The 12,236-nt window shown below is 49.0% G+C and overlaps 2 protein-coding genes across 4 annotated transcripts in view; both read right to left on the reverse strand.

The window, feature by feature from the left end:
• Positions 1-1,537: 1,537 nt before the first annotated feature.
• APRT (adenine phosphoribosyltransferase) lies at positions 1,538-8,158 on the reverse strand. Its single transcript, XM_039502519.1, has 5 exons — positions 7,949-8,158; positions 6,064-6,167; positions 4,972-5,105; positions 3,786-3,864; positions 1,538-3,333 (listed from the first exon to the last, which is right to left on the reverse strand). Exons 1-5 carry the CDS (start codon positions 8,137-8,139, stop codon positions 3,191-3,193), a joined length of 651 nt encoding a protein of 216 aa, XP_039358453.1. The 5' UTR covers positions 8,140-8,158; the 3' UTR covers positions 1,538-3,190.
• Positions 8,159-8,822: 664 nt separating this feature from the next.
• GALNS (galactosamine (N-acetyl)-6-sulfatase) overlaps positions 8,823-12,236 on the reverse strand; it is a 74,275-nt gene continuing 70,861 nt past the window's right edge. Inside the window, exon 15 of one of the 3 annotated variants that reach the window (XR_005588658.1) lies at positions 8,823-8,914. The gene's annotated coding sequence lies outside the window, so the exon portion shown is untranslated. The remainder of the gene's footprint in view (positions 8,915-12,236) is intronic. The other 2 variants (XM_039502513.1, XM_039502514.1) reach the window with 2 other exon arrangements.

Below are 12,236 nucleotides of genomic sequence, written 5' to 3' on the forward strand. Positions count from 1 at the left end.
AGCTCTATGCTAAGAACCTGAAACAGAAAGCTGGCTTTCACCTACCCTTATGAGACTGGCATGGTTACAGTGCAAAAAGAGTTTTCTTTATAGTGAGATACCCAAGAGGAGCTACCTCTTACTGTAAAATCCTAATGAAGAGAAGGTTGAGGGGGAAGAGACAAGGCTGGCCACAACTAGCTACATTAAGGTAAAAACTACAGGGCTATTTGACTGGTCTGAAGGTAGTGGGTTATCAGCTATCTCAGTATAAAAAAAACTTGCCCTGAAGCCAGAGAGAGGGTACAGTCCACGCCTTGCCTGCTATCAGTTTCTGGCACTGCATGGGTCCAGAGCTGTGCTTTGGCAGTCAAAAAACATAATTGGGACAGTGCTGCAGCTACTTTCCATGGGTCTTTTGGATGGAACTTAATTTCTCCACTTTACAGCAACTCTCCTGCCTTTAGTGCCAAGTGTGCAGAGGTACTGATTGTTACACAGGCTGGGTGTCAAAGTTAAACATCCTCTGGAGGCTTCCCAAAGAATTGTAATGTCCTAGTGGGGACTGGTGTCTCTTTTAGCACTACCTGGTTCTGAAGCTTGGAGCAAATTAACGCCAGTACTCCTAGAGACCTAAGAAACTGAACATCTGATGTTTAAGGTTAACTACAAGTGCTTGGGTACACATCTGGTCAGGAGTGCTGCCAGTTTTGGCACCCTAGGTGGCAGAAGGTCCCACCTGCAAAATACCACCCCTGACAGAGGCAGCGGAAGGTCCCGCACCCGAAATACCACCGACGACTGGGGCAGCTGAAGATGCGGTTGCCACCTCCCAAATGTTAGCACCCTAGGTGACCGCCTAGGTCACCTAATGGGTTGCACCGGCCCTGCATCTGGTAAGCAAGCAGGCCTGGGGAATTGTAAAGGACGCTAGGTCTGTAACTAGGGGGAGGCCTATACCACTCAAACCCCACCCTTCCAAGCTAAACCCCACAACTCAGGTTGTAGACAAGTTGCATGGCTTCAGCAGTGTCACCCTACAGGTGGTTCTATCCAAACGAGGGGGAGCATACAGCAGCCTACAATGAAGCAAATGCCCAAACCCTCTCTACAGTTCCTACTCTAAGTGCATGCCTATTTGATTTAATGTGGCACCTGAGCGATTCTCACAAACTTTTCACAAACCTGTGGGGGAACAACAGTTTCCTTGCCCTGTGTGCTCAAGGCACTGAATAAATAACTGCCTTTCTTTACCTTTCAGGATTTGATAGTAAGTGTTACAGTTCTAGGAGGGTGAGATTAGCAAGTCCCAAAGTTGGCTTCTCTAGCATCTTCCAGGGAGCGCTCACAGGGCAAGGCTTGGGGAAAAATCCAGTAAGACCAGATATGAGGAAGATATCTTAAAGATTCAGCTCAGCATGTAAAGCAGTGGGGCTGGCCCAATTTCCAACCCTTTTGCATTTCACTGAAGTCGCAAGATGTCTTGTTTCACTGGATATTGGTTTCTTGAAGAGAAATGGGCATAGAAATACACACCAACTTCATCCTGCTACCAGAATAGTTTTGAGAATTAAAAGGTCAATTTATTTACTAATCAGCTACAGATTCAATTGAAGACAGCCATTACAAATATTAGTTACAATTCAAAGCATCCATAAGGAGATTTGGGTACCCTGGCTCTGATTTGTAAGCATCTGTGACAGAGTTGGATGTTACAGCTAGATCACACACTGCAAGGAGGAGTCTTTTTTCTAAAAGTCTGCCTATCAAACTTTGCCCAGCACAGTAACTAGAATGCTGTTAATATTAGCGCCCCTGCTAAAGCAGGCAAAGTGAGCATAGTTCCACTTTCCCTTCCCTTTTTAGGCGGTGCCAATACCGGAGGGTATTTTGGAACAAGGAGGTTGATTGGAAGGGGTCGGGGGAGGGGAGACAACAGTATCAACCCAAGCTCTGAGTAACCTTTCCATTTACTGGAACTTGAAGATAAAGGCAGAGTTCAGGGAACTTTATATGTAAAGGAGCATGTAAAAAGTTGCATGTTTTGCATGGGTGAGCATGACACGCTGGGGACTTGCACCCATTTCTCATATTGAACAAGTCACCACTGCGCCATTAGCATTGCAAATTGAAGAATTCCAATGTGTACAGTCCACAAGGTTGACAGAACAGCTGTAACCCAAGCATGTGGATGCGGTAAAAAGACCATCATACAGACATCCAATACCATGTTAGTTTTCACTGATCTAGAGAAATGGATTCCTTCCACCCGACCACAAGTAAATCTCAAAGCCCTTCCTCATTTCTCACCAAACCCACAGCTGTAGCAGTACACAGCAAAACCTAACACAAGACTGGAATGATACAAAGGCTTCTAAATGGTATTTTGGATCGACGGACAACTTTCCCCCCCCTCTCAAAACTACTTTCAGCTCTGTCAGTTCCCCCAGAATAAGGGGGCATAAACGGCACAGCAATTTAGGAGAATTGAGCTGGAACAAGAGAGGCCTAGCTGCCCTTGCTGTAATTGGGAGACGCTTCCTCCCTTCTTTAGGGAACAGAGGAGGGGTGGGTCTAATGATTCATCTGTACCAACTCTGCATTGCCATCTGCAGTCCCTGCCTTTCCCACATGAATAGCCCATTCCGCTGCCAGGAAGGAACACAAACGCACACAGCGTCCCAAAGGAAAGCAGAGAACATTGCAGCCAATCTTCTGAAGCCAGATACAACGCTGTCCTGTTTTATAATCATTCATTTCCATCTCTGGTATTTCTAAGGAGCCTATTACAAAGTCTCAGCATGGTACTGGCTATTTTTGGCTGAAATCAAAAACCAGTACATGGGTCCCACAAAAGGCATCACCTCAGTTCTCCATCTAGTTGCTACTGCCCTTAGCAGCACCGTTTACACACTGATCTCTCTAAAAGGAAGTTTTAATCTTTGGCTTGGAAAATAAACAGGAGTAGTTATGATATAGCACCTGTTCAATCCCTACACTGAAGTCAAGGTTAGCATTATCGTCTCTCAAGGAAATAATGGAATAAAACACATAGGAACGTATTATTCAGACCTCCCATTCCTCTCACCCAAAAATAGTTAATTGTGCTTGTTGCCTTCAAACAATTGATCAAGATAAGAAACAGCAGCAGATCTTCAGCAAGAAGGCAGCTGCAATCAGACCATAGCAACCTTCTCTGATCTGAAGCTCATTAGTCATATTGCAGCAGAGAGTAGACAGGGAAGGGTTTCAGTTTTTCTGCCCCTTTCAGAGATTTTAACTCTATGACCACCGCACACTCTAGGACTTCAGCCTTCAGCTTCTTCATTAGCTCACAGGCTGCACACATGGTACCTGCACAACAGGGATGTTAAGCAGAGAGAGTTACAATCACTCCAAGTATTACAAGCAGATAAGCACATAGTCTTAGTTCCAACTTTAAGCCATCGCTAATCACATGGTTAGAATCACACAAACAGGTAACTTCCGATTTTCAGAAAGTGTCAGACAGCACATTGCAAAGCCAAGAATGAGACAATGGATTCCAACATGGCTTTTATTTTTTTTTAAACCAAGCTGAACTCTGGCAGGCCTTAGGGCAGGGATTTCAGGTACTATAGTACAGTTATTCAGACACCGTATAAACCGCTTCATCCCTCTCCCCATAAAGTCACAAGGACACTTTTACAAAGCGGTTCTGTCCTCTTCAAAGCAGCTTTAGCAGAGAACACCCTGAGATAGAATGAGCAATACCAGTTACAGCACAACTACACAGGAAGCAGACTTAACTAAGCGACTGCTCTTACCTCCAGTCGCAAGCAGGTCATCGACGAGGACCACTTTCTCTCCTGGTTCCAAGGCATCGCTCTGGATTTCAAGTTCAGCCTGCAGGATTGAAAAGACAACTTTGTTCTAGTCTCACTTTATAGCGCACTGCTTTTGAAAATGTTAGTGTGTAGCAAAATGCAGATATCACATTCATCAGCAATAATGAAATCCTGACTTTCAGAACCTAAATACACAGGCCTCGAGCTAAAGGAGATCTTTAGAGTCCCAATCATGCACATTAACACAGTGTATTCTATTCCTTTTGTTAGATAAGCTCTCCCAAAACAGCAGCCTGGATGGGACTGGAACTCCTGTATGTAATACACTGGCCTAAGCATACATGATCAAGACTCTTGTGGTTTTGGTGCAGAAAGTCCCTGGTTTCAGCCCTTTAGTATCTATATATGTGGAGCCAGCCATGGAAGCATCTTTTCTCTGTCCTCCAAGAGAGATGAACCCATTCTCCCTAAGGACTGACCCATGCAATGCTTATGACTACCACAGTACTTTGTACTATGGAAGGGAAGGCTTGCCTCCATAGTATTCAGCAGCATTAGTTAGCTAGCTAAGGCAGAGTTATCAAGTCTATGCAACATCTCTTCCAATAAGACCAGGCATGAACCCAGCTGCTGGGCAATGTGTTTCCTGCTTTAAAACCATAAAAAAGAGCATTTACTGAAACAAGCAAGAGTAGGAAAAAGTAATGGAGATCTTCACGCAACCCCACTTCTTTCTTTCTTTCTTTCCCACTGGCCTTTCTCCAGAAGCACAGGACTTGCTGTCAGTCCTTTAGCTAGGTTCCTCTGAAAATCAGCAGCCATTAGTTTTTATGCTCAGTACTATTAATAATACATACACTCAGATTCAAGCCTTTTCTCCAAAGATCTCAGACTAGTTTGCAAAATTAACTCTGTTTAGCCTCACACCACCCCTATGATGTAGGAATTAGTCACTGGGCACAACCAGAATGGAATTTAGAATGCCCGACTCCCAATGCTGTGTTCTCAGAAGGGCTACAATGGTTGAAAAATCTCTAGCACCAAATATTATTAGATGGGCTTTACCTCACCACCATCCTCATCCCCAAAGTAGCTCAGTGATCTCAACAAACAAGATATTAGCAATTACAGCAGTGTCCACCAAGGGTTCTCTTCTGGCTATTACCTGGCCATATTCAAGAGCGTATGAGACAGATTCTGTGGGACCCGGAAGCTTCCCCTTTTTTCGTATTAAAACACAGCCAATCCCTAGTCTCTGTGCTAGAACTGGGCCAAAGAGGAAACCACGAGAATCCAGACCTACGGAAAGCAGAGCAGCAAAAACATGGTTAACAAAGGGAAACCGTTCAGCTTTCACACTCTCAGCAAATGCTCAATGTTTCTGTTATCTTCCTGTACTCAGGGAGTCTAGCAACTATTTGTACTGACTTGCAATCCCACCTATTTTGCATTGTATGTTTGTATTCACACAGACTTACTATGAAATGCGGCCCGGAACTTGGAGTTCCACATATATCACCACAGTATCTCTATTTGTTTGTGAACTGGTTCTTGTCTGTACCAATAAGAAATTAAGTCTCAGTATCAATTCAACTGTAGGGCCAGAAACTCAGTATCACATCAGGATGGGTTTACATGATTACACCCACTAAGAATTGAATAGAGTCCACTAGACTCATTGACATTGGGTTATCATCAAATCACCCCCCTTTCATTCAGTACTTATTACTCTCCATGTCCTTAAACAACATGTTAGTTGGAATAGAACAGTTATCTCCACAAGGCACAGCTATAGTTGGTCTGTAACCAGTCATTCTGAGACAAGCAGAAAATGGAAATGCAGCTTGTGTCTTTGCTATTTATATAACACTAGACCTGGCTTAAAGGCAAGTTATAGACTGAGGAAGGCAGAGTAGTAATTCACTTATATTGGCTAATTCACTGCTTATTGCTATTAAATCTTTTTAAATAAAGGAAATTATTGCCAAATGTTTGAGTATGTTCAACACTCAAAACAGCATGTCAGAAAACTACAGAACAGAAATAAAACCACCATCACACGCTAGTGTTATGTAGTTTGGTCCAGAATAAAATGTTATGATAACCAGTCATAAAGTTGCAATACCATGATGTTATACCATCTTTCCTGCCTCCTCAAAGAGGTTGTTTCTGACCATGCCATCTCGGTATGGATGGACAGTAATGTTCTGTATGGTATTTTATAGAAGTTTCACTAAACATTTATCATGCTACCCACCCGCAATGAAGTCGATCTGTGGATAGTGTGTCTTCAAATGAGCTTCCAAAATATCAATCACAGTCCTGAAGGCTATAGGATCCTTTAGCAAAGGGGTGATATCACTAAAAACAGAAGAACAAAATGAGTTTTCCCTGGAACCTGAAAGCTACATTACCCAGATCAGAGCCCACAGTTTACCCTCTCCATGCAGAAACCAAGCTTCTTAAACAAGTGAATTTGAGTCCTCACTCCATTTCCAGGGGTTCATAATAGCTGCAAAAGGGGCTACTTACAAGATCTCTTGAAACAGTGGTTGGACTCAGCACCGAGTGAAGAAATCTAGCTAGCAACTTCTGCTACGATTCCCTAAGCACTTGTATTCTAACCCTTTTTTCAGATGCTCAGAACTTTCCAAAGTGTTCACACTCCAGGCTGAGAATTTCCAGATGGTGACTATTTCTGAGAATGTGTGACCCAAAACAATTCAGATGTTTTGAAAATGTGTGTGATGGAAAAATAACTTTTATTATAATGAAATTCATACTTTTTTAATAAAAGAGTTCTAGCACTGACACAGCTATTTAAAAAAAAAAAAAAAAAGCTGAAACCGCCCTCATTAAGAAATGCCTTTGTTTGGGCATCTGCAAAGTGTTTTTTATTTGCTGAGATATAACCCTTACATATACCTGACCAATCTCAGGCACAGCTGATAAGGTGCTCAGATAAGAACATCTGGGAGAGAGTTTGGCCCCGGATTCTACAAAGCTACACACCAGTTCAGTTTCACACCATGTGACTTTACTCCCAAGTGTAACTTGGCTGCTCACTGACCAAGTGACTGCAGGAGCCATGCACGAGCTCAGCTTCAGCGCACTGGGCAGAGGTGGACAGGGGCTGCCTGCTGCAGAGCATGCAGGGCAAAGGCCAGCACAGATCCAAGGACAAACCTAGGCTGGCCAAGTGGGTCTATCCCCAGTGCCAGGGCAGTAAGACTCTGCAGCTGCGCCATCCATGTGCCAGGGCCAAGCTTCATGCTGCACAAGTGTAATTGCACAGGGCTTCCCCCCCCCCCCCACAACCTATCCTGCCCCCATGTCCCTCCCTCATCACCCCCAGCCTCCCTTCGCTCCTGACCCACCACTCCTCATCCTCATCACCCCTCAGCCCTTCACTCCTGACCTGCCCCTCCCTCATCCTCCCTAGTCCCCCGCTCCCTGCCCCACACCTCCTCCCTCATCACCCCCCGCCCCCTCACCCCTTTCTCATCACCCTCAACTGCCTTTGCTCCCTGCCCCACCCCCTCCCTCATCACCCCCAGCCCCCTTCGCCCCCTGCCCCGCTCCCTCCCTCCTCGTCCTTAGCCCCCGCTCCCTGCCCCACACCCCTCTCTCATCACCCCAGCCCCTTCGCTCCCTGCCCCGCTCCCTCCCTCCGCGTCCTTAGCCCCTGCTCCCTGCCCCACACCTCCTCCCCTCATCACCCCAGCCCTCACCCCTTTCTCATCACCTCAACTGCCTTTGCTCCCTGCCCCACACCTCCTCTCTCATCACCCCCAGCCCCCTTCGCTCCCTAGCCCCGCTCCCTCCCTCCTCCTCGTCCTTAGCCCCTGCTCCCTGCCCCACCCCTCTCTCATCACCCCCAGCCCCCTTCGCGCCCCACCCCTCCACCCTACCCCTCCGCTCCCTGCCCCCACCTCCTCTCTCATCACCCCCAACCCCTTCGCTCCCTGCCCCGCCTCCCTCGCTCCCTGCCCCACACCTCCTCTCATCACCCCCAGCCTCCTCACCCCTTTCTCATCACCCCCAGCCCCCTTCGCTCCCTGCCCCACCCCAGCCCCCTTCGCTCCCGACCCCCCCCGCTCCCCCCTCCTCCCTCCTGACCGCCAGCCCCCCGACACCCACACCGGAAGAGCACCCCGGGGGCGGGGAAGTCCGGGAAGGCCCGGACCCGCTCCTCCAGCAGGCGCCGCCGCGCGCCCAGCTCCCCGCTCATGCTGCCGCGTACCCCTCCGGCACTGCGCAGGCGCCCCTCGGCCGGACTAATGCCTCGCGCGCTGCTCGGGGGGCGGAGACGGGAGAGTTCGGAGGAAACCATTGCTGGAGGCGGAGGGGGGAATGCGGGGGAGACCAGCTGGAAGGGGGAGGAGTGTGTGGGGGAGACCATTGCATCTAGAAAGGGGGGGAACGTGAGGGGGGAGACCGTTGCAGCTGGAAGGGGGGGGAGTGTGAGGGGGGGAGACCGTTGCAGCTGGAAGGGGGGGGGAGTGTGAGGGGGGGAGACCGTTGCAGCTGGAAGGGGGGGAGTGTGAGGGGGGGAGACCGTTGCAGCTGGAAGGGGTAGAGAGGAAGCTGGGGGCTGTTGCTGGGGGTGTGGCCCCGCACTATCAGCACCTGCCCTCCCAGTGGCATCATGAGCTCACATCCATGGGTGCCCCGTGACAACGTCCCCAGGGTGTTCCCTTCCCTTCCACCATGACCATGAAGACACTGACACCTGCACGTTGTCATGCTGTCACTCCTGCTGTGAGGTCACTGTGACAGCACTAGGACATCACTCCCTTCCAGCCACCCCGTGATGACATCAGCACTGGGTGATCACTCCGGTGATGTCACACACACAGTGACCTCATGACACTGATTCCGGCCATATCACCTGCCTACCACTATGAGGTTACACCTGTGATGCCACCTTGCTGTCCGCCCCTGCCATGACACTGTTCACCTTTATGCTCTGTGCCAAGAGAAGAGCGAGTCCTACTACAGCAGGACCCGCTGCACCACGCAGGAAGCCACTTCAGCAGCATAGTGTTAGAAGCAACACAGCACTAACTCCGCAGCATCTCTGAGAGGAGTCTGAACTTGGTTCTGGCCTAAAAAAACAGAAAAGAAAGAAGTTACCAATTCAAAAGCTCAGGATGACCTGTCACTTTCGCCCTCTACCAAAAGTCAGCCATAGTTATTCAATACCAAGCAAACCCATTCCCTGGTCTGCCACAGGCTCTACCCCGCTACCTCTCTCACCCTCTCCAATGCTTGATAAAATAGGTCACAGCATGACCTGAACATTAAGCACAAACTAGTACGTCCTGGAGTATGCATTTTGTATCAGTTAAAATCTGTTGTTTAATTTGTGTAAACTGGAAAAAAATCAAGTAGAAAGTGTGAGGATGCTCAGTTCTGGGCTAATGACTTGTGATGCTGGCAGGCCAGACGCCAGCTCTTGTAAAGTCTGCAGGCATTAGCTAAGAACTGACAAACTCACAGCAGGTGCCCAGATCAGGTCACTCATACATTAGTGACAGGTTTCAGAGTGGGGGCCGTGTTAGTCTGTATCAGCAAAAACAAAACAAGGAGTACTTGTGGCACCTTAGAGACTAACAAATTTATTTGGGCATAAGCTTTTGTGGGCTAAAACCCACTTAATCGGAACAATACATTAGTGTTGCTCGAAATAGGTATTAGTCTTACAAGAACATATTTAGTGTTTAGACTCTAAAGAATGTTTGTAAGTTGCAGCATGCATTAATCTTATTTGTAAATATCTGTATTTTACCAGGCTATGAGGAAATATATACATTTTGCGTTATAACTTTGAAAACGTTTGCATTAAACTTGTGAACTCAGATAGGAAGAGTGTGTGTACCCACCTCCGGACTATCAAAATCAGATGGGCCATCAAGGAACATCGCAATACAAAGGATTGGTGAATGGCCCTATCACACCTTGGAAATGCTACACGCAAGGAAGCTCATCCTATGGACTTGGAGGCTGAATGAAGGAAATGAAACAGATACACAGGAAAATGTTCCATCTCTTTGTTGTTTGAACTCTCACGGGGCCAGAGACACTAAGCTGAAGCCAGAGATCTCCATGGGTTACCTCTGGGTCTGCTCTGAAGGACACTTTGAATTGAAAGATCACAACAACTCTGTCACTCTTAGGATTTAGATTGCAACTCATTTGTGTATATGTTTGCATGCTTTAACCTGTAAATAATTCTCATTTCTTTTTCCTAGTTAATAAATAAGTTAGTTTATTACAGGGTTGGCTACAGGTGTTGTCTTTGGTGAGAGATCTAAGATACAAATTGATCTGGGGTAAATGACTGGTCTCTTGGGCCGGGGAGCGATTTTTGGTGTAAGTGACCATTTATCACTAAGTCTAGCTTGCCTGGCTGGCAAGATAGACTGGAGAGTCTAAGGGGACTGTGTGTGACTCCATGGTAAGACTGTCACAGGGATCCAGGAGTTCACATTTGTCACCACCAGTCTGGAATTTTTGCCCTGCCTCTTGACAGTCTGCCCTGAGGTTGGCACTCACTGTCCGTGAGCCACTCCAGACAGCGACATGGCTCAGCATCAGCCCACCCCAGGGCAGAGCATCCTGACAGCAGACTCTTAACTCCTGTTTCTTCTGCAGCACGTTCAAACCTCAGCTAACTAATACAAAGAACATACTAGCCGAGAGACTTGGATTCAGAGATTTCCCATTGCACTGACAACAAGCCTATTGAATGGCCAAAAGATGGTCCCTGGGCAGCCTAGAGCAATGACAGGTCCCAGTAGGCAGGATTCCCTTGTTGCTGATCCTAACTTGCCACCATCTTTGCAGCCTTAGGCAAGTCCCACACTTTAAAAACACACAATAACGGTGGCAGATGTTGTACATGTAACAGAAAACACGACGAATACGCAGCTTTACAACAGAGTGCTGAGCAACAGCACCTATTGAATTCCTGGGAGCGGGTGGGCCCAAGCTGCCTGCAACATCAGAAGGCCCCTCACTGACTCAGCCTAAAGGGAGGAGCCCCTAAACCCAGGGTTCAAGTAAAGACGGGGAACAACAAATGATTAAACAGGGACAGAAGTGGGAGTCACAGGGTCAAAAGCAGGGAGCCAGAGGCGGACACTGAACAGATCCCTGGACAGGGCCCACTGCTCCTCGGAGGCGTCCAGGAGCCAGTGGACATGGCCCAGAACTCTGCCTGGAGGCGTAACCTAAGGGAGGAACGGAAATAGGCCGCAGTCACAGAGCACCTCCCCATCCAGCAGCCTCCTCCTGGTGTGGTGGACGGCCACCTTGGCCAGCACCAGGACGGGGATGAGGAGTTCTCGTGACTCTGTGGGGCCACAGATGGGGTGTGCGTAGAGTAGAAGGTGTGGGGAGAGGTGCGGCCAGAACCTCGGGAGACGATTCTGGAGGAGCCAGAAAAGGGGCTGCAGCTTGGCGTACTTGAGGTAGACGTGCGCCGGGGTCTCCGCATAAGGAACAGGTGTCGGGGAGGAGGGTGAGCCAGACCAAGCACACGCCCGTGCTCACAGCTCCGGGAAGGAGCCGCCAGCTGATATCCCCGCCAGGCTGCAGGCCCAGGGTAGAATACAGACTGGCCTACTGGGGCTGCTCACCCGGCCAGCACAGATGGTAGGAGGTCCCGCCCCTTGGTGTCGGGGTGGGTTATGAGGGTGAGGAAGTGAAAGGATGGAGCACGAGCATGTACAGCTGTGTTCTAGGTGCGTTCAGAAACAAACCGGCTGCAGGTCATGCAGGGGGAGCAGCTGGGGGAGGGAGGACTCAGGGGCAGAGGCCCGATGACAAGATCCAGAGGGCCAGGAGTGAGGGATGGGTGGGAAACACCCTCCCACAAGAGCCACTCAAGTAAAGCCCGAGGGGTGGGTGGTAAGGCTGCCCTCTCCTCCTGCAGTACGTGCCAGGAACATGAAGGGTGGAAACCCCAGGGGATCCCCCCCGGTCATAGTCCAGGAGGTCTCCAATCTGGGTGGTACCTGCCAGGACCAACCTCTGGCACACCAAGGGGGACTCCACCACCTACGCACCAAGTTGGGGGTTGTATAGCAGGGACTCTGCCAGGATGCGATGGTCACAGGGTCCGAAGCAGGGAGCCAGAGGGAGACACTGAGCAGAGAACCCTGCTCTGCACTGCTCCCCCTTCCCCCACAATGAAAGCAACAAGCACCACAGGCCCAGGAGGTAACAAAGATGCTATAGCCACTCAGTCCAGCAGCAGCAGCTCTGTCTTCCTCCTCCATGATGTCAGCAAGAGCAGCAGGGCTCCCAGGCAGCAGCCAGCCAGCGAGGCAGCAAGAGGGTCCTGGCCGGGTGGGGATGTGACGCAGGGTAACCGCAATTGGGCCAGGGCTCTGATCACTGCAACTCCAATTAGTTCCCCAGAGT

This window comes from Mauremys reevesii, linkage group 16, assembly GCF_016161935.1.
Source record: "Mauremys reevesii isolate NIE-2019 linkage group 16, ASM1616193v1, whole genome shotgun sequence".
NCBI lineage: Eukaryota > Metazoa > Chordata > Testudines > Geoemydidae > Mauremys > Mauremys reevesii.

Bases quoted from the DNA above. Each gene is read 5' to 3' on its own strand.
- APRT (XM_039502519.1), bottom strand. From the start codon at position 8,139: ATGGTTTCCTCCGAACTCTCCCGTCTCCGCCCCCCGAGCAGCGCGCGA. The intron at 5,106-6,063 runs GTGGGTAGCATG...TGCTTTCCGTAG, and splicing joins ACAGATCGACTTCATTGCGG to GTCTGGATTCTCGTGGTTTC. The intron at 3,865-4,971 runs GTAATAGCCAGA...TCAATCCTGCAG, and splicing joins ACGCTCTTGAATATGGCCAG to GCTGAACTTGAAATCCAGAG.